The following is a 22,022-nucleotide window of genomic DNA, read 5'->3' on the forward strand; positions in this document are numbered from 1 at the left end:
CAAATATATTTTTAACCTTTAGAAACTTTAGCTAGAAAATATTTTTCAAACCTTTTAGAAACTTTTTTCTTTATTTTAATTAAAACCTTTTAGAATCTTTTTTACTACAGCCACGCCAAGAATTGTGTTAGCCCCACTATGAAACAAGCAAGTAAATTGTATATTCTTTTGTGTATGTCTTCACATTGAAATTCACATTGATGTAAGCCCAACGACTATATGGATTACTTAAATGGTGTTGCAAATAACCAAGAATTTACATTTTGGGACAGGTCAAGTTCAGTTTGGGGAGTCAGATGGCTGAGCGGTTAGGGAGTCGGGCTAGTAATCTGAAGGTTGCCAGTTCGATTCCCAGCCGTGCAAAATGACGTTGTGTCCTTGGGCAAGGCACTTCACCCTACTTGCTTCGGGGGGAATGTCCCTGTACTTACTGTAAGTCGCTCTGGATAAGAGCGTCTGCTAAATGTAAATGTATGTAAATGTTTGGGACGGTTCATTTTGCACTTAGGAACGGTACGGGGACAGTGAGGGATACAAAGTTATTTGCGAGCCCTGGGGACAACCACGCGGACACGTTTTTGGTATTCTAGTTTTGAACCGACTCCTGTTCCCCTCCCACCCACCTGCACCCTGCACCCTGACCCACCGTGTTCCAGCAACTCCACACACCCCTCAGGTGGAAGTCTGGCTGCGTTTGTCTTCCTGTCAGTGCTACTCCTCAGCTACTGACACAGGGTGTGAATGCCCTGAAGCCATCCTGGTGTCACTCCTGTCTGTCGCTGCCGAGGTAATATCCTGTCTGCAGAGGCCTATCAAAGGTATCTTGGCTGTGCTGAGAATGTACAACACAAGCTCGCCAAGTTACAGAGCTGTGGGCCGGAGGCAAAGCTGGGTGCAAAGTCACCTCCAGATCGTAGCACTAGCTTCCACAAGGGACCAAGGGTGTCCATTCCTGGATGACAGTGGGATCCACCTTCTGTACATAAGGTCTTTGTTGAAACACTGCTCCGGCTGAGGGGGTGACGTGGTTATATTTAGGTGTTCCTGCTTGCAGGACCAGAGGAACGCCTGACTGGGAGAAAGTGGAAAGAAACATCCGTCTGAGGCGTTTAGCCGTGTCGTCTTGTGCTTGATCTGTATTCCGTGTTGTTCGCAGGTGCGGTTTGTGAGGAACGTGACGTCTTGGAGGGAGATGAAGCCCGGCTTTTACCACGGCCACGTGGCTTATCTAGACTTCACCAAGTAAGTGAAGTCTGGAAGCTGGAGTCAGGTGGCTGAGCGGTGAGGGAATCGGACTAGTAATCCGAAGGTTGCCAGTTCGATTCCCGGTCATGCAAACTCACGTTGTGTCCTTGGGCAAGGCACTTCACCCTACTTGCCTCGGGGGAATGTCCCTGTACTTACTGTAAGTCGCTCTGGATAAGAGCGTCTGCTAAATGACTAAATGTAAAATGTAAATGTAAGACCCCGGACCCTGAAGCTTGACTGTCTATCCCCTCTCCCGCCAGATGAAAACACACTCATTATGTAGATCCTCGGATTGAGGTTTTTAGTGGAAACGAATGGCTGCCCTCTGCATGTTCTTGTCTGTAACCAGTGGGGTTCGGATCAGAGCTTTACCTCTTATGGAGGATTACCATCCCATTTAACCGCTGCCATCTTGTGGCCAAAAAAGGAAGAAATGAATCATAACAATTCAATTCAGTGTTATGGTGTGCTATGACTGTACAGCATTAGCCAGCATCAGAGGGGTCCGGTTAAACCGTGTTCCTCCATGTTCTTCAGATACGGAGTGAAGGGGAAGCCCATCTACGTCAACGTGGTTCGTGACCCAATCGAGCGGCTGGTGTCCTACTACTACTTCCTGCGTTTTGGTGACGACTACAGGCCAGGCCTGAGGCGGAGGAAACAAGGGGACAAGAAGGTCCGTTTTACATTTGAGATGTTTCACATCCTCCAGGGAAAATGGGCAGTGGTAACAAAAGCTTGGTGTGTTTTGAGTCATTTGACCGCGGATCAAGAGGTCGTAGGTTCAAATCCGACCCCGTTAGTAGGTGGCGGTTGGATGTTCTAATCGATCTTGATGCTGAAGTCTCTGAGTTTCTGCGTGTGTTCTGTCCTAGACTTTTGACGAGTGTGTGTGTTCTGTCCTAGACCTTTGACGAGTGTATGTGTGTGTGTGTGTTCTGTCCTAGACCTTTGACGAGTGTATGTGTGTGTGTGTGTTCTGTCCTAGACCTTTGACGAGTGTGTGTGTGTTCTGTCCTAGACCTTTGACGAGTGTGTGTGTGTTCTGCCCTAGACCTTTGACGAGTGTGTGTGTGTTCTGCCCTAGACCTTTGACGAGTGTGTGTGTGTTCTGTCCTAGACCTTTGATGAGTGTGTGTCGTCGGGGGGTTCAGACTGTGCCCCTGAGAAGCTCTGGCTCCAGATCCCCTTCTTCTGTGGTCACCACTCCGAGTGCTGGTGAGTCCCTGGTGCTCTCTGGGCTCTCACACTAACACTGGAGACCTCCCTGGTGCTCTCTGGGCTCTCACACTAACACTGGAGACCTCCCTGGTGCTCTCTGGGCTCTCACACTAACACTGGAGACCTCCCTGGTGCTCTCTGGGCTAACACGCCAACACTGGAGACCTCCCTGGTGCTCTCTGGGCTCTCACACTAACACTGGAGACCTCCCTGGTGCTCTCTGGGCTAACACGCCAACACTGGAGACCAGCCTGCCTGCCTCGCTCTGGACCATGGAGGAAGCACGGAGCATCCTTGCTTGGGATACTGGGATACTGTGATACTGGTGGATGTTTTGAATGTGTGTGTCTGTCTGCAGGAACATCGGCAGCAAGTGGGCCCTTGATCAGGCCAAGTCTAACCTGGTGAACGAGTACCTGCTGGTGGGGGTGACTGAGGAGCTGGAGGATTTCATCATGATGCTGGAGGCTGCGCTGCCCCGGTTCTTCAAGGGCGCCACAGAACTCTACCGTACAGGTACCCCTCTCCTCTTTCTCAGGTACCCCTCTCCTCCCCTCACAGGTACCCCACCCCTCTCCTCTCTGGTACCCAACCCCTTGCTACCCCACTTCCAGGTGGTCTCCTGTGCTCACCTGGTTTTCCTGTGTGCTCCTGCAGGGAAGAAATCTCACCTGAGGAAGACCACGGACAAGAAGCCCCCCACCAAGGAGTCCATCACCAAACTGCAGCAGTCGGACGTCTGGAAGATGGAGAACGAGTTCTACGAGTTCGCCCTGGAGCAGTTCCAGTTCGTCCGCGCCCACGGCGTGAGGGAGAAAGACGGTGAGCTGTACCTCCTGGGCCAGAGCTTCTTCTACGAGAAGATCTACCCCAAAGTGAACTAGACCGGGCTCCAGGGAGGACCTGCCCACCTCTGACTGGGACCTGAGAGGCCTGCTGATGCTCTGGGGAGGGGAGGAGGGGCTGGCTCTGTGAGGCACTGCGGCTGTGACTGGGTTGTGTTAGCCACACCGCTAACATGCAAACCTTGTCATCCCTGCCCTGTTGAAGCGTCTCCTGACCGGGGACTTGTTCAGGGGCCGTTTCCAAGGGAAGTACAACCACGGCAACCGCAGAGAACATTCCTCGCCATGGAGATCATGTGGAGTGATTGTTCCCCCCCTCCCCCCCCCCTCCCCCAGAATATTCTGATTTTAAAGACGTGACCATGATTGTGTTTGATTGTTGAAGCTGCTGAACAAACTGAAAGTTGTTCATTCTGGACGTATCACTGACTCGTGGGAAAGACTGGTTACTCGTTTTTTCTCCTAACAAGGGAAATGTTTGTCTGGCATCTATTAGATTTGTTAAACTGATGCTGCAGGAAAATGGTGTACTTTCATCAGATTTGTTTTTCCTGCATTGTCTATGTATGATTTACTGGGTGAATTCTTATAAATCGTTTAAAAAGGGAAAAAAAAGACTGAGCTTCACAAAGCAAATGGAAACCACGTTTTGTACGTATTGTATTTACATTTACATTGCATATTTTGTATTAATATTATGTATATGGACCAAATGGTTGTGAGGGGAAATCAATTTATTGCACCTTGTGGTGCGCGAACTGTAAATTAATATTCATTTGTATCTCATTGAAATATAAACAAAATTTGATACCAAGTTATCATTTTCATAATGTCAAAGTTAAAAAATCTATACCGAATTCGAGAGAAATACAAAAAACATCTGTACTGCTTTTCTTTTTTTTTTTGTGGTCCGATCTGTAAGACTGACTTGAATTGACTGTGTGTATTGAATCCTTTCGATACAGGGTGTGCTCGAACTGAGAGAACCCTCGCTGTCCTGAATATTGTTGTGACGGGGGTCTTGAATCTTTGTGACCGAAGCTCACTAACTCCGAAATTAGAGACTTGATAGTGCCTTCATCTTGCACAGAATAGATACCAAGCTGTCTCTTTTTGATATCTGAGTTTTATTCCCCACTCAGTGTTGGAATGTCCCTATATTTTTTTTATATCTTTCAGGTGTCAGGAGTCAGGTGGCTGAGCGGTTAGGGAGTCGGGCTAGTAATCTGATACAATGTGCCGACATTGTGTCCTTAGGCAAGGTACTTCACCCTACTTGCCTCGGGGGGGGAATGTCCCTGTACTTACTGTAAGTCGCTATGGATAAGAGTGTCTGCTAAATGACTAAATATCTTTATCTCGTTGAACTGCCAGTTTTTCCTTCATTTTTCTTTTTCCTTCAATTTTTTTTTAAATATATTTATATTTTAAATAAATACTTCACTCAAGTTCTCAGTTATCCATTGCTATTCATTGAAGCATAATATAATTTGTGTTGTGAGAGATGTCTGTGCCAAGGACACATTCTCAAGCATTTTTCTTCATTTCTCCAAATCTTTGACACACCCAGTGTGGATGTTTACTTCTGGATGTAATGTAATGGTTGAAAACGGTCAGCTGGACAGTAGGAAGGGCAGCAGGTGTGTGGTGGACAGTAGCTGGTGCAGCAGGTGTGTGGTGGACTGTAGGTGGTGCAGAAGGTGTGTGGCGGACAGTGGGTGGTGCAGCAGGTGTGTGGCGGACAGTGGGTGGTGCAGCAGGTGTGTGGCGGACAGTGGGTGGTGCAGCAGGTGTGTGGTGGACTGTAGGTGGTGCAGCAGGTGTGTGGCGGACTGTAGGTGGTGCAGCAGGTGTGTGGCGGACAGTGGGTGGTGCAGCAGGTGTGTGGCGGACAGTGGGTGGTGCAGCAGGTGTGTGGCGGACAGTGGGTGGTGCAGCAGGTGTGTGGCGGACAGTGGGTGGTGCAGCAGGTGTCTGGACAGCCCCAGCATGCTCCTGCAAGCCCCTCTGTCTGTGAGCCTGGGACAACACACAGGCCGGGACCAGTCCAACTCACTGGGTCACACACACACACTAGGAGACGCTGCTTGTCTGAGAAAATAGAACTCAATTAACTGGTTTGGCTGCAGGCATATTGGAGCATTGTTTCATTAACTAGACGAATACAGTCTGATAATTACTTCTTCTCAATTAAAAAAGCCTACATTCTTTATTGATTGCAGTCGATGAGCTTGAAGGTTAATTGGGACCAGAATATTCCAGGAGTGTTTTTTCCATGTTGTAGTGTTTTGAAGGTCTTGGTCCTTGTTTGTTTTCATTGACCCATTGGTTTTGTCTGCTGCGACGTCAATAGTTAGTTTGTTGATGTTATTGTTTTTATTGAATTAGAAAGGACATCAACCCCCTTTGTTTTGTTACAATGCAGACAACTGATATTTTACTTTGCAGTGCCGTTCCATTCCACCATATAATTATGTCTCTTTTCAATTTCACAAACAGTATATTGTATTATCCTCACATGATCTGGAAGGGTGACTCGTATCAACTGTGTCCACTGGAGGGCGCTCTTCCCCTGTGTTGAGACCTGCCCCACATGCGGTCCCACGGCTAAGCACAGCTGCAGCGTTGCTGTTCACTATGCTACAGTAATGCACCTGCACAAAGCCAAATGGAACAAACTAATAGGACATTACCATTAGGAATACAGATTGCACCATTAGACTCAACTGGCTCGAAGCCTTGCTTGTGGCTATATATAGTTTCACTTGGGTCTTGGGACAATTTGTGCCTCACTCTGTGCACTTGCATAATGACACAACTCTATTTAATGCGGGGTGTGTGCATGGTGTATCCATGATGTCACTTAGTCTAAATGGGGACGCTCTTGGCTTTTTAACAACTCTTATTACCCAACTCTGACAGACGTAAGTGGAGAATCAAGACCATACACAAGTCCGTATTAGTCGTGTAATGAAGATGGCCTACCTTACAGTTTTCCCAGTCTAATGAAACCGACAACCTCGTTTTGCTGAACGGTCAGCAAAACGAAATCTTCCTGTTCCATTTCAACTGAACTTGGCCGGACCCGGCGGCTTGCCTCCGGTTCTCAGTGGAACCGGGCCGAGTCGGCACTAACCGGCCTCAGCGTGACTTCACCTGTGTTCCACAAAACAAACAGAGCAAAGCCGAGGCAGCTTGGCTTTCCCTCAGCTGGGTGGGGGAACAAGGCAGAGAGGATGGCAGGGGGAAGGAGGCAGAGAGGCCGGCCAGAGGAAGGCAAACTCCTCTCCACCTCCATGGATGTAGGCCGTGTTGGAGGGAAAGGGATAATGAAGAACATGAGGCATTGGGCCAAGGATAACTCACCGCCATTGTTATGTCTATACTTAGGCCTGGCCCAGATGAGAGATGTGGCAATTGATTACATAGAGTTCCTTTGTGGAGGCCATTGGCTTCTCTGTTCACAGGTCGTGGAGTCGCCAGCTTCTCAGACGCTTTCAGGAGCAAAGCTCACGGACAAAGGAATGACAGGCTGCAAAACATGCAACCATGTAGGCATAAAACCTCCATGTTATTTATACAACACGAAGGTACACTACCTCCTCATACAGATGGATACTTTCTGATACCAAATGGGTCATTTTACCCTACCGTTATTCAACGTGCGTTAGGAGATTTGGCCGGGGCAAATGGAGAAGATGAGGGAAGATGCTATCAGGGCCCTCTACATCATTTACATGTGCGCAGCGCGCAACTCCAAACGTGATAGACATCAAGAGCCCCGGAGCACAACAGGAAGTTTGACCCCCGGACAGGAAACTCTCTGATAGGCTTAATTAGATCGCTGTTTTGTAGTTTGACCTTGGTGGACGACAGGACAACCCCCCCCCCTCCTCTCTCTCTCTCTCTCCCCCCCTCATCCTCTCTGTCACACTCTCCTCTGCTGGTGTTCCAGGCGCGCAGAGTGGGAGCGTGGGCATTTTCTCCTGGAGGGGAAGAGAGAAATGCAATCAGCAATTCAATCGCGGCCATTGTGGAGCGGGTGCTGATGAGCTTTGCAGAGCAGATAATGGATTAAATTATTTATCCCCCCCTCCTCAGCGTTCATTGTTGCCTCCTCTTTGTGCCTCTGCAGCGGTACACAGAGGCAGGTTGAAGGCCTAGATCACTCGCTTCCTTTCATAGATCTAATTTTTCTAATTAGCGGCTGAATGCGGAGCTGTCTCTCTCTCTCTCCCGCCCCGCCCCCGCTAAGTCGACACCACGCAAATCTTTCTCAGCTACATTCCGTGCGGTGAACACATGGACAAAATGTGCGTCTTGCCCCACCCAATCGAAAGATGGTAACATTAAACAAAGCATGGTGGATGTACATGATTCTTCTGTATGTTTAGGCGTGAGGACAAAAAGTTAAGAGTTGAATGGGTTTTTGATTGGCTTAATGCTGAGGCGCATCCAGTTCTGAAGGCACTTACAGATGTAAAACATTCAGTTTTGAGGACTTGGTTCCCCATAGGTTCAATGTTAGAGCTAGATCTGCTAACTGTTTCTATCCTGGGGATTGTTGCATTAGATCTCATTCATCTGGATATGTGGTATTGGTCATGTGATCCGATTGCCAATCAACACAAACGATTGCCAGGTGTGTTTCACAAACGAGGGAGTGATGAACAGCAACAACTCACAGTTTTAGCTCAGTGGCGAGCATGAGATAACAGATTATGATGCCACAGCTTTAAATCATCCTGTACTGTGTTTTACTTTGGTCGAAAGCAGCTGCTAAATTAATCATTATTAAAAGAATCATCTCATAGTAATTAAATGTTAACACCCATGGTTCTCATTTACATTCACATACAAGGTCTCCAACACCTCCTCCTTCATTTAGTCTGTGCCATAATGATTAGTGGCATAGGTTCTAGTGGTGAGTTTATCTGCTGTCTCTTGGGAGACATTGTAGTGGGAGAGTCATGTAAGCTGTTGTATTCGGTCACTGGTAGCTCACTGGTTAAGTCCGTTGATCCTTTAAACTAAGGCATTTCAGAAGGACCTTGGGTTCAAATCCCATGTATGGCTTTTCTGATCTGCCCCGATGAAAGCAGAAACTTTCTCTTCAATAATATCACACTTCACCTTAAGGATGTATTTTCAATGTGTTCATGGTTCATTGTGTCCCTGGTGGCTCAGTGGATAAGGATTGGGACCATGAAAATTAAGGGTTGTGGGTTCAAATCCCATGGAAGGCTGCAATGGTCTTTCCTTGTAGAAACTGCCTCTTTAATGACCTCACACTTCACCTTAAGGATGTATTTTCAATGAGTTCATATTTGCTAGTGTCCCTGATGGCTCAGTGGATAAGTATGGGTACCCTGAAAGCTAAGGGTCTTGGGTTCAAATCCCATGGAAGTCTGCAATGTTCTTTCCTTGCAGAAACTGTCTCTTTAATGACCTCACACTTAACCTTAAGGATGTACTTTCAACGAGTTCATGTATGCTTGTGTCCCTGATGGCTCAGTGGATAAGCATGTGTTCCATGAAAGCTATGGGTTGTGGGTTCAAATCCTATAGAAGTCTGCAATGGTCTTTCTTTGCAGAAACTGTCTCTTTAATGACCTCACACTTAACCTTAAGGATGTACTTTCAACGATTTCATGTATGCTTGTGTCCATGATGGCTCAGTGGATAAGTATGGGTACCCTGAAAGCTGAGGGTCTTGGGTTCAAATCCCATGGAAGTCTGAAATGCTCTTTCCTTGCAGAAACTGTCTCTTTAATGACCGCACACTTAACCTTAAGGATGTATTTTCAACGAGTTCATGTATGCTAGTGTCCCTGATGGCTCAGTGGATAAGGATGTGTACTATGAAAGTTAAGGGTCTTGGGTTCAAATCCCATGGAAGGCTGCAATGGTCTTTCCTTGCAGAAACTGCCTCTTTAATGACCTCACACTTCACCTTAAGGATGTATTTTCAATGAGTTCATATTTGCTTGTGTCTCTGATGGCTCAGTGGATAAGGATGTGTACTATGAAAGTTAAGGGTCTTGGGTTCAAATCCCATGGAAAGCTGCAACGGCCTTTCCTTGCAGCAATTGTCTCTTTAATGACACTTACACTTGACCTTGAGGATGTATTTTCAACAAGTTCATATTTGTTTGTGTCCCTGATGGCTCACTGGATAAGAATGTGTACTATGAAAGTTAAGGGTCTTGGGTTCAAATCCCATGGAAGGCATCTGTGGTCTGGCCTTAAAGAAGTAAAAGGTGTCTGTTATATTAAAACATTTCTTTAAAATGTCCACACTTAGCTTTAAAAACTTATTTTTTATCATCTTCCTGTTCCATTTCAAGCATGATGGGAATCAAGCATGATGGGAACCGGGGAGCTTGCATGTCGGAGCTTGCTGTCCAAGCATGATGGGAATTGGGGAGCTTGCATGTCGGAGACCTGGCTGTCCAAGCATGATGGGAACCGGGGAGCTTGCATGTCGGAGACCTGGCTGTCCAAGCATGATGGGAACCGGGGAGCTTGCATGTCGGAGGCCCTGCTGTGGGTCGGAGGGCCCTGCTGCAGTCCAGGCGTACAGGACTGATGGGAACCGGGGTGCTTGTGTGTCGGAGGCCCTGCTGTACTCCAAGCATGATGGGAACTGGGGCCCTGCTGTATACCTGCTGTGAGCTGGGATTCGATACCATGCCGCTGTGTCTGACCGGCCTACCTGCATGGTCTGCGTGCTTATCCATTACGCCACCGGGGCCCCACTTCCCCTACCTGGAATAGTAACATTTATCCTGAAAAACACCACTAGTTAAAGACATACTATCATGTTTTACATGACAGCAAGGAAGGAGTGGGAACATTGCACATAGAGTCCGCCAGCCAGATTCGAACCCGGATGAGCTGCGACCTGAGACCCACGTGGTACCCATGCTTATCCCCTAGGCCACCAGGGACTTGCTTCAGTTTCCTTCAGAATTCAATATATCTTTACGAAAAGCCCACTTTAAAGACAAAGGTTCAACAGCACCTTGGGGGATATGAACCTCCAACCTCTTGCTCTGCAGTCATACACTTTAACCACTGAGCTATCCCTCCCACCACAATTGATAGATGTGGACAGTCACACTTGCTCATAATCATTTACTTGTGAAACACACCTTTGTATTGATTGTCAATCAGATCACATGACTTATACCACTTAAATCTAATGCAACAATCCCCAGAATAGAAATAGTTAGCAGATCTAGCTCTAACATTGAGTCAATGGGGGGAACCAAGTCCTCCAAATCAATCTGTAAGGGCTTTCAAAACTGGATGGGCCTCTCCAAAATCATGCATCATCAAAATCACCTGTTTACATGAGTGCAGCACTTACCTCTTCCTACCACTAGGAGGCACTGTATCCTCATATAGTCTTCTGAGATGTCCTGAGTGGTCTGAAGAGAAGACCCCAAATATTCTGAACATAAACCTTCACAATCAACACTAAGAAATTATTGTTATTTATTTGGTAGCACTTAAAGCTTCAAGTAAAGCAATATTCATCTCCGATAAACATGGTACAAACCATCTGTTTAAACAGAGTTAATCGTCGATTTGTGTGCTAAGGGCGTCATCTAAATCTTTTTAAGTCTCATACGGAATTACAAATCAACAAGTCAACCATAACAAACAACAGCTTATTGTGCTTTTGCGACACGCAGCTCAGAGTCAAACAAATGTGGCACTTTTCTTAATTTATTAAACAAATGGTTAATGACATCCTTGTACCACGCACAACCCACTTAACAAACACTTCACAAATGTGTGGATATCACCCCGTATCACAACGTTACCACCCCTTTAAGTGAAAAGCACCGTGTATTTGATCGTGTTTGGATATCAGCCACATCATTGGTGGAAGCCGCGGCCTCTCTGTTGTCCCGACAACGACAGCAGCGGCCGCTAACAGCTCGTGAAGAATGCTTCTGCCGGTCTGTCAGCAGACAACACAACTGTTGTGGTCACGTCCAAAAGTGTCCCAGTGGTGTCTGACTCTGGGGCCACAGACATTCAGTGCACTGTCTACAGCCCCCTCCTCCCCCGTCCCGACACACACCACCACCACCACCCTCCACAACATGTTGGGGGACTGCGTGTTTTCCAGAACTTTCCAGAACTCTGTGGCCGCTTCCCTGACAACTGGCAACAAAGGGGCCATTGAGGAGATGCGGCGACTAGCCGCTTTGATGGCTAATCTGCATGCGTTTGTAGAGGGAAACTGGAGCCGCGCTTAAGGAAACAGGTGCAGCTAATTACAGTACTCCCCAGTCATTCTCTCTCTTTCTCTCCTCTCTCTCTCACTCTCTGTCTCTCTCTCTCTGTGTGTCTTCCTTTCTCTTTATCATCCCTGCCCTCTGTATCCTCCAAAATCTTTCACAGGGGCCAAATTCCTTGATGTGAGGGGAACGGTTTGCACACATGTTGGGGTAACAGGGGGGGGCGGGGGGGCGGAGAGACAGAGAGCATTCAAATCGTTTTCGCAGGGCCAGACATCAAAGACTGGAAGCCATGGGAAAATCAGTCGGAGGGTCTTATTTACCACGATGAGAACGTCGGAAACCCGGAGCGCAGCTGACCTTACTGTACCTCGTGGTGTCCCTCTGGCTCACCCACCTTGGGTGCAATAACTGGGGTCATGTCAGCATAGCGCTTAGGGGTACTCCCAAGTTCCTCCTGCTGTGAGCGGGAATCCATTAGGTCCTCGTTTTGGCGAGAGATGCCTGAGGCTCGAAAGAAAAGCAAAGCCTCCGAGCGATCACAAACAAACTCAGACTCGCTATCTCGATTCACGTCCTCTGATTCGAAGAGTGACACGGTTGATGAATGTTAGACGGGACTTGTGCCTGAATTGGCCTTTCTGTGGCAACCCTGCTCTCTCCACATCCAGGGAAAGATGAGAGGGTTGGAGTCCCCAGCCTTGGTTCTGAATGTGGGTGTGATTTACCGACTCTGACAAAGGGCCGGGTGTCAGGTTGTGTTTCTGTGACTACCACTGTGTTCTTTAACTGCAAGCCCCATTGTGAGGAAGTCAATATCTGCCATTTGCCCTTGGGACAAAAGATGGGAAGTCATAAACCTGCTGTATCATTTACAGGATTCACAAAAGCTACAAAATCCAAAACGCTTCGAGCGAAAAAAAAAAAAAAAGGTGCCGCGCTACTGACAGGTGTCTCAAATCAGGTCGCCCCCCTTTATTTGTCAGAGGTGCGTGTGTTTACGGCGTCTGGAAAGCTCCGAAACACAACTTCTCGTCTGTTCAGTTCTGGTGTCATCAGACAGTGAGCAAGCCAGTTCAGTGGCTGAGACTAGACCTCTCTTTGTTACGATCCTGAAAAGAATTCATGTGCTCCCAAGAAGCCCTGGATATATATTCAAAATATGATTCATGGTCAGACCTTCTGTCTCCAAATGTCTCATAGTCTCTATTCTGCTTGACAGCAGGAATTTGACGCTGAGGCGAGTGGCCAAATCCATGCAGATAAATCATAAAACTAAAAGCTGCTCAAAACAAAATGCATTATCGCTGGGGAGAGTTATTTGGCAGCCTCTATTGTACTGTATCTCAAAATCACTAGCAGATTTTGGAGAGGGGTCAATGTCCGACATTTGGCAGCACGTCCGAGGGATTTCCATTTTGGGTGCTGATCTTTACCTGAACAATGAGCCCAACCTTCAAGCTGCATTTGCCGCGTGGATAAATGCACATGAATTTATCCAAATAAGGACTTGGGTACCGGGCCTGACAATGACATGCCGTTTGTCCGCAAAGCTTCAACGTTGACACAACAGTGTTATGACCGGGCGTACTGTAAACGTGACGCGGGCAGAAGGATGTGTCTGGATCACAGAGCTCAGGGTTCAAACAGTGACACGTCGCCCCGGCGACGGTGGAGAAAAAAAAAACGTGGGATGTGAAAGAAGCCCCTGGTTCTCCTGCTCCACCCTGAGGAGCCCGGCCACAAGGACATGGTCACAGGAACGTCGAGGAGAACCACAGGGCCAGCTGAGAAACAGGCAATACATTGTCACTGACAGGGCTGGTCTCCAAGGCTTGAGTCCAGGGCCGGTCACCAGGGCCTGTCCTGTTTGAACACAAACCTGACACAACATACAGTATTTACAAGAGCCAGAACCAGATACAGGACAGATTAGAAGGGTTTGAATATACATTACACTGAAGCCTGTCACCTGCCCACCAAAATGCAAAGCTTCAGTCTACCCATGACACGAGCTGTGGATCCGATTTAAAGATGGTTTTATGGAGTGTACCCACAAGGTCATGCCTTTGAAAGCTGGAAACCCCAGACACTTTGAAGTTCAGGCTTGGGCCTCTGCAAGACAAAAAGGATTGTTAGAGGATAGGCAGACATGGAGGGAGGGTGTCAGATAGTGTGTGTGTGTGTGTGGGGGGGGGGGGATGGTGGGGGTCAGATGTGTGTGTGTGAGTGTGCGTTGAATGTGTGTGTGTGTGAGTGTGCGTTGAGTGTGTTTGTGTGTGTGTGAGAGTGTGCGTTGAGTGTGTGTGTGTGTGCGTTGAGTGTGTGTGAGTGTGCGTTGAGTGTGTGTGTGAGTGGCAGGCCACCTCTGTTCTTTTTAACTTAAATGCATTTCCTGTTCCCTCTCTGTGGCCGAGCCAGAGTGGATGCGATGCTAATGCACTGTGAGGAACAAGGGGACATGGGATGTGTCAGAGAGAGACCCCTCTTTACACTAGAGACGCTGCCCCCTCCGTCCATTAGGCCAGCACTGCAATCTAGTTGTCTCTTTGATGGAAAGTTGGTCTGCTGATTGATGACTTAGGGCCTCTGTGAGGGAAGAAATTCGTCTTTCTTCTGATTTTGAGTGGTGCTTACATCCACTGTCCTTGTTTGATTGTTGTTTTTTTATTATTATTATCATTGTGCGCAAATGTTATCTATTCAGAGCTTCGGTATGGTCAATTATATTGTTATTCATCTATTGTCACAATCCATTTTGCCATATCGCGGTGGCTCTGATTGGTCGTTTCCGTTGAATTTGCGTTCCGTGTCCGTGTTCAGACTGCACGTTTCTCTCATGACTATCACACTTATGTTCACAGCTATAAAGACAAGGAAACACTCAGTCATGGCTGCTCTTGACAGATACATCATGATCAGTCTCTGAGGATAAATCAATGTGGCTTAATGAGATGTGGAGGGCTGTTCGTGTGAATCGAATCACAGGACAATACGTTACAGGGTCCTGCCGTCTGGACAACACATTCCAAAGCCTTTGCTCCGAGCAGGGTGCAATATCCTCTCCTGTCGACCACACCTCTAATAAAGATTAGTTCAAACTATGTGTGCGAGAGAGAGAGAGTGGGGGGCAGGAGGGAAATCTTACACCAACAAAACCGTTATTAGTTCAGTATGAATTAGGTCAAGACAATTTCATAGCCACATCTGCAACCAATACGTGGCCGGGTGGGATTTGTAAATAGAGTACAGTGAGGAGTTTGTTCCACTAATGCATTATAAACACTGGTGGGCCTCGCGGCCTTTGAGGTTAGGGTTACATTCAATATGGAGCCTGATGCTGAGCAGATATAACGCTTCTCACATGGCTCTGTGTTTCTGAATTAATCATCGAGGGATGAAACACCAGTGTCCTTGTTATGTTGGCGGACATTTGATTTCGGAGAACGGGCCAGTCTCACTCTGCAACTTCAGTTTTTGTTGGAGGAGAGAACTTGACAAGGACATAAATCCTCTCTTTTTCGGTGCAGATTCTCTTTGCCCGCTCCCTTTTCCACAAGGCCCTGCCCAAATGTGGACAGAGAGAGCATTAATCAAAGCCGTGGTGGGATACAAACAAGGAAACTTACTCTCCAGCCTGCGCTAGAGACAGCCACCAATGCCCTCTGCTCTCATCTTAATGAAAGCTTTATCTTGTTAAAGTTTTCAAAAAAAAATCTCTCTGAAGCAATCAGTGCCCTTTTCTTGGAAATCCCCACGGCCAGAACGACACAAAGAATACATGCAGCATTTATGTTGAGAGGGGTCGTTTATTTAGCTCTTAGCCAGCTTCCCTAGCCCTGCTTATTCCCCTACATATCCTGTCAGCTCTTTAGCTAAGAAGGTGGGTGAAGGGCCTTTTCCCAGGCTGCTCAACCAGAATTTGGCTTGAAAGAGAAGCACCGCAATGAGAGAAAAGGGACATCAAAATTGGCCTCTTGTCATCAGGCCGCTGTACGATCCCCATTTGTCTTTCTCTGGGCTGTCCATCAGCAAGGCCTGATCAAATAGGGATACGTCTCTCGTCGTTCCCTCCTCCCAGGGATGAGTGTCCCTCACTGTCCCAACTGCAATCACTTCCTGTGAGCCAAGGGCCCAGACAAAGGCAGCCTCTCTCTCTCTCTCTCACCAGCCTGGGCGCAGAAGAAGGACTACGACACATATTTACGAGATTATCTTGCGTCTCCTGTTTCATTTTGATGTCAGAAAACAGAGCTGTTTCATCCTCGTTGAGTGGGACCATGTGACTCCAGGAAATGGTTTCAGCCCTGTTATCCTTTGCTCTGAGAGGAAGAGAAATTATATTTTTTTTAAGCGAGAGGCTGATGGTACAGCACCACAGGAATGATATACCACATTCTAAATATGTCTAAATACAACATTGTGGGATTTCTGCAGAGTCCTATTTTAAGCTGTCCACTGGTGTACTAGAGGTGGAAAAGTACCGCCCTGAACATTCAGAGATCCTTATACAGTCATCTTACTGTACATTTAAAGACATTCATACAGTGAAACATGTTATGTTGATGTAAATAACAGTACATTTACCTGAAGGTCCATCGACCCACTGTGTGTTTGTGGTATGGTAAAAAAAACACACAAAAAAACCCGGAAAGAAGTAAAAACATACAAACATATATTTTTTATCTTGGAGCAAAAGAGTAACAGGAATCCGGAATAACATATCCAGGAGTTCTGTTTTGCATGAAAAGAAACATATATTCCCTGTTGTATATTAAACCAGGTTACATGACCCAGGCTTTCCCAAGCTGATGCTGGAGATAACATCTCCATTTTCTGCAATCAAAAGCTTTCCCTCCATGTAAGTCATTACAAAAAGACACATTGGGCTTCTTGTTCTGCGTCCACAGCCCAAACAGATGTACAGTAGGACTACTTATATCCATTATCCAATAATGGGAAATAGACTCAGGGCATCAGACAGAGCTGGAGAGGGAAAAACAAATGACATCAAGGGCTTCGGAGACATGCGAGTTTTAGAAAAACAGGGGCATATTAATGTCATCTGAAGTTTTGCCCTTTTCTTTGAAGAAAGGACAACTGAATATTGACACTCACATCGATAAATCTTTCCCTCCTCTGCTGTTGGATGTGTATTGAACATGGAAAGGAAATATCAAACAGATATCAGGCTTTTTTCACACATCCCATCCATTAGTAGTTCACCTCTATTAAACATTTCTTAATTTGCCCGTCTTGAGATACCCAAACAGTTAATAATTTGTAGGAAGATATAGCACCACTACAGACACAGTGGTGCACTGGAAAACAAACAGACCATAATGAGTTAAAAGAGACCTCTTAGCTTCCCTAAAGAGAGAGTGAGAGAGAGAGTGATGGAGGGATGTGGAATAGATCAGTTTTTCCTCACTGGCTTCCTATGTGGCTGTAAAACGAGGCAGTGCAGCCGAGCTTTGCACTGGTAAATAGGGTGTCTGATTGAAAGATTGGGGCACCTAGCCGTGACTGTCGAGATGGCGTTGTGAGGCCTCATCCGAGCTCAAGCACCCGGCCACGTCCCTCGCTGCCCACCTCCCTCTCCCGCCCAGTCGAATAGCTTGGGATGGGACCCATGTCCGGGGAGATTGCTTTCGGAATGCTCTGACTGGGCCTGGGAAAGGGAACACTTATCTCTGGGTAATTACCCTTCGTGCACAATGAATAAAATGAAAGATAGCCCCATAATCTAAGGTCTGGCGAGCCTGCTGATAAGAGAAGGCCTCAGATGTTATTTGCCAAGATAGACCCATATGCAAAGATGATAAACGAGGGCGCGGCTATCTCTGTCCGGATTTGGAGTGGAGAATTGATCTGATTAACATTCAACCGACTCCAAGTCGTCTCTATTCAATTAGAAAACGTGCTCTCATGTTTGGAGCAAACACCAAGAGGGCCAGGCAGGTCGCCGAGAGGAGAGACGAGAATTCATGAACAGATGGAGAACACATTGAAAACGTGGGGAAGTAACAGACAAACAGAGACACAGAGAGTGAAGAACGCGAAGAAGGACAAGAAGCCCTCCTAGACTAGTTTCTACTCTGGAACTCCCTGCCTGAGGATGTCTCAACTCTCCATGGTCACTTGTCTTTGTGGAGAGAATATGACTCCCTGGCACTATTGTGGAGCTTTGTAATTGACTGTGTGTCCCTGACAAAAGCAACTCTTACAGTCGAGGCCCTGATGTGAAAGAGCCTGGATTTGGCTCCTGTGTATCGCGGCGGCCTTAATTAGAAACGTCAGAGAGGACCCCAGGGCCGAAGAAAAGGGGCCTGTTTCATTTTCTTATTTTGCTTTTGTGGTCTTCAAATTGTCTTCCCATATTATTTTTCAGACTGGCGCGAAAATATGTTTTAATGACTCACTGAGTGACTAAAGAGGTCCAGTTCCCACAGAGCCCAAAAATTCATCGCCTACAAGAGAATTAAAGGGCAACTTCATTCAGCTATGGCGTGGCGAGAGAAATCTCTCAAAGGAAATTGTTTAGTGTTTTATAAAACGGGAGGATTTCTAGTATTGGGACTCTCTCAAGGGTGACTTACAGTGCTTTGACATAACATGAAGCTTGTCTCTTTGATTCTGACCTGGGCCCACATATGCCTTTCATGATGGGCCGCTATCGTACATCACTGAAAACTGTAAATAATGTGGAACGAACTCCTTTGACTTGTGATGCCCCTATTTGTCACCCACGAGAGAGAATGTGAGATTTGAGATCAGAATGAATAAAACGTATCAACAAATAGGTGTGTGTGTCAACACTAGTAAGTCCCTTGATGATGTAACATAGTTTACAGTCCGTATATACTCTGTACTGCACTGTATGCATGACATCTACGTTTTACTCCCATTCACTCCTTCTGAAACTCATATTCCATGTCGAAGTAACCAAATCATTTCAGCAATCACAACAGGGAAGTGGCGCTCCATGAGGGAGATGGAGGTAATTTTCTAGAGAGGGAGGGGTGGATGGGGGGGTTCTCCATAGGAAGTTCCTGCAAACAGAGTGCACCCACTTTTTAAACCCCATTTGTCTTGTTAATGTGCCCCTCTGATTACCTGATTGCGCTGGATGACTGTGGAGAAATCTGATTGCGTAAAATTATATGGAGCAAACTTTTGATTGGGGAAGGTTCTTGGATGTTCGGCACCAGTGACGGGGCCTGCGAAATTTGGCCTCATTGATTTCAAATCAGCAAAGTGGCACACATAATTGTAATCATATCTTGCAGAGCGCTCCATTCGGGAACCTAACTTCCATGCTGTGCAAACGTTCACGCTCAAACAATACGTCAAATGCGTTGCTTGACCAGGTAATTAAACGTCTTTAGGCTGAATAAACGTTTGAATCCTTGCCTTGATTGAGAGCCTGTGAATGACCCAAACAGTAAGGGTCCGTGGATGAATAAAGGCTCCTTGGTGTTTGTCATTTTCCTTCTACCACTTGAGAGCATTGGTAGAAGGTAAATCCATCAGGCTCAATTGTATGACACAAAATGCGGTCATGATTACGCAAAGATTACTTCAAGGTATGAAGGGCTTTATACTGTACTGTATGATCAGAAAGACAAAAATCACTCGGCCTTGAAATGTCTGCTCGGTTAGGCTGGAACTGATCTAACTTGTCTTTTCTGTTCGTATATTTTGTGTGAGAAAAAAAAATAGGGGCAATTCAATGGTATTGAAATGACTTTGTTGGGTTTGCATTGTGACAGTGACATTTGAATCACAATCATGGACATGCCTTCATAGAAATCCATACAGCACATTTGTCCTGGGCTCTCTTTTAATTAACTTTGTATCGATCACTGACCCTGTCCAACATGGGTGCATCACCCACTCCCTCAGATTATTTATCTCATAGAACCGTGTGTACAAGAACAAAGAAAAAAAAACTACAACTAATTCTCAAATACCAAAGAACTCTTTGTTAAGAACTGAGGTAAAAAAAAAAATATATATATATATATATCTCCAATCTCTCTCCTGCTTCAATCTATCAGATCCCCAAAAAGCGAACCTTGTCTACAGTGTCTTCATCCCAGACATGGATGTTCCCACACACAGGGGGTCTGGGTGAGTGGGCGGAGGCAGGGTGGTCAGTCGCGTTGGTTAAGACACGGGCGAGAGGTGACCCCAGGAGGACGTGTCTCTCTCTCTCTCCCTCTCTCTCTCTGTCTCTCCCTCTCTCTCTCCCTCTCTCTCTCTGTCTCTCCCTCTCTCTCTCCCTCTCTCTCTCTCCCTCTCTCTCTCTGTCTCTCCCTCTCTCTCTCCCTCTCTCTCTCTGTCTCTCCCTCTCTCTCTCCCTCTCTCTCTCTCCCTCCCTTTCCCTCTCTCTCCCTCGCTCCCTTTCTCCCTCTCCCTCCCTCTCTCTTTCTCCCTCTCTCTCTCTCTCCCTCCCTCCCTCCCTCTCGCTCTTCGGCTGCACAGTCGAGCTCTTCGGTCGGGCCAACAACATTCCTCCCCGGCTCCCACACCTCCAGCCACCTGCTCGACTTGTAATAAAACCATCACAAATGACTGAAAGTTTTCGAGGTGGGGGGGGGGTGGAGGGGGTGAGGGGGGTAGGGTTAACACAGATGTCCAAATAAGAGTGTGAATGATTCATTTTGCCAAGATTAGTGGTAGTCCCCTGCAGCAGCTTTCCCAGGGCTCAAGAACTCTGCTGCTTTCATTACTGCCCTGCGGATTGTCATCAGAAATTGATTTTCTCTCTGAAAGACAAATTGAATCGCATATGAAATACAAGAGAACAAGAAAGTGACTGTTTCTCCTGCGCTCTTCTCTTCGGCTCCCCCCCACCTCCTTTCCTCTTCAGTACCCCCCCCCCCCCCACCAGCCATGTCTCTCACATCTAAGTGATCCGGAGTGTTCAAACTTAAATTAAGATCTGAGGCAAGATAAACAGTTAAAACCGGTTCCCATAGTTACTGCTCACCCAGTGTGGTGATTGCATTATAATCCGACAGTAATCAACTCTAAATGAAACGGGGATGATAAGGGTGCTATTTCCAGTGTGAGTGTGTGTGTGTGTGTGAATGATGGAGTGTGTGTGTGTGTGTTTGAATATATCTTTCTTTTGTGCGGCTCAGATTTGTATTACCTTCCAATCAGGTCAGACTCTTTCACGACTCTACGGCCATTGTCTTGGACAAACACGGTCATGATGAGGCTCAAATGAAAAGAGATTAGGTCAGTCACTGAGGTGAGCCTGCCAGCCAATCACACACCCAGCACACAGCAATGGTTGCAAAACCTGGAGTGTGGAAGGATAATGTAATAGTATCTAATTAAATTGTAATTAGAGGTATTTGTTTTATGCCAAGTGTGGTGACTCCCGTCTCTCATGTTGACAGAAGTGATTTGCTTAGTGCCTGCAGCGTTCGGTATTGCTGGCGTCACTTCTGAACCTCGAACAACGGCGCGAGAACAGTGGCGTCTCCTCCGAGCACGCCGTCTCCCGTCCTCCTGTCGGGGCTGCGAGGGGGGAGAAGGAGAAAGGATTTCCTGTTCCTCCGATCTCGTCTCAGACTTGGCGTCTCCGAGGAGAGGAAAGCCTCTCATCCAAGATGTCTGCAGGTTGTCAGGGGGAGGGGGGGGGGGGGAGGGGCGTGGGTCGGGAGCGCGCCCCAAGGCCGTCCAGGGACGAACAAGCCGTGGGTCTGTGAGGGGGGGCGCCCGTCCTACGGCCATCCTGAAGAAAGGAACCCCTGCAGCCAATGTGCCACTAATCTACAAGGACTCGCATGCAGGGAGCAGGCCCTCCTCACACTAAGACAATGGGCCTCTTTCATTCCTGATTCCTTTAATCTGCACCTCGCCAAGATCCTCTGCCCTCTTCCTCTTTCTGCTGTTAGAAGGATTGGCGAGGAGGTTAGAGGATTTTCGAGCTCTGTCTGGGAGGGTTCCTGGAACAACAAATTCAGCGTTCAGTATGTCTCGAGTCACTGAGATGTTAGTTTCCCCATCCATAGAACTGTTACTACAACAGCTTGAATGAATCATATATATTTGCAGAGTGATGCCCCAGGCCTCTGGCAGGCCTTTCGATGCCTGTACTGTAGCTGTGTATATACCTGCACTGTAGCTTTGTATAGACCTGCACTGTAGCTGTGTATAGACCTGCACTGTATCAGAGACAGAGGTAATCCACAGAGCCACTATGTTCAGGGGATTGTCACTGCAAATAAAGAGGAAGAGCAGTCCTTGTAAAGTAAAGTGGGGCTAGTGCCAAGTGAAATATGCTCCCAATTATGGCAATGGGTGTAAGGGGCTAATAAAGTGAGCGTCCCTACAAGGCTCCACACCCCTAATGGATCCAAGCTAATTTGCTTTGACTGATGAATTTTCAGCTTCACTCGCGTGGGGTTGAATAATTATGAAATTTATCACAAGA

At 47.0% G+C, this 22,022-nt stretch overlaps 1 protein-coding gene across 2 annotated transcripts in view; it reads left to right on the forward strand.

Annotated features, from left to right (window-relative positions):
• The window catches only part of LOC136936652 (heparan sulfate 2-O-sulfotransferase 1-like), a 47,860-nt gene that overhangs the window by 13,662 nt on the left and 12,176 nt on the right, over nucleotides 1-22,022 (forward strand). Inside the window, exons 3-7 of one of the 2 annotated variants that reach the window (XR_010875190.1) lie at nucleotides 1,157-1,242; nucleotides 1,786-1,924; nucleotides 2,369-2,466; nucleotides 2,828-2,985; nucleotides 3,127-4,507. Coding sequence is in view for 1 of the 2 variants with exons in the window: in XM_067230257.1 (XP_067086358.1) it covers nucleotides 1,157-1,242; nucleotides 1,786-1,924; nucleotides 2,369-2,466; nucleotides 2,828-2,985; nucleotides 3,127-3,353 (708 nt within the window). In the remaining variant the exon portion in view is untranslated. Of the gene's footprint in view, nucleotides 1-1,156; nucleotides 1,243-1,785; nucleotides 1,925-2,368; nucleotides 2,467-2,827; nucleotides 2,986-3,126; nucleotides 4,751-22,022 lie in introns of those variants that run through there. The other variant, XM_067230257.1, reaches the window with a different exon arrangement.

This window comes from Osmerus mordax, chromosome 27 (genome assembly GCF_038355195.1).
Source record: "Osmerus mordax isolate fOsmMor3 chromosome 27, fOsmMor3.pri, whole genome shotgun sequence".
In the NCBI taxonomy this organism is placed as follows: Eukaryota; Metazoa; Chordata; class Actinopteri; order Osmeriformes; family Osmeridae; genus Osmerus; species Osmerus mordax.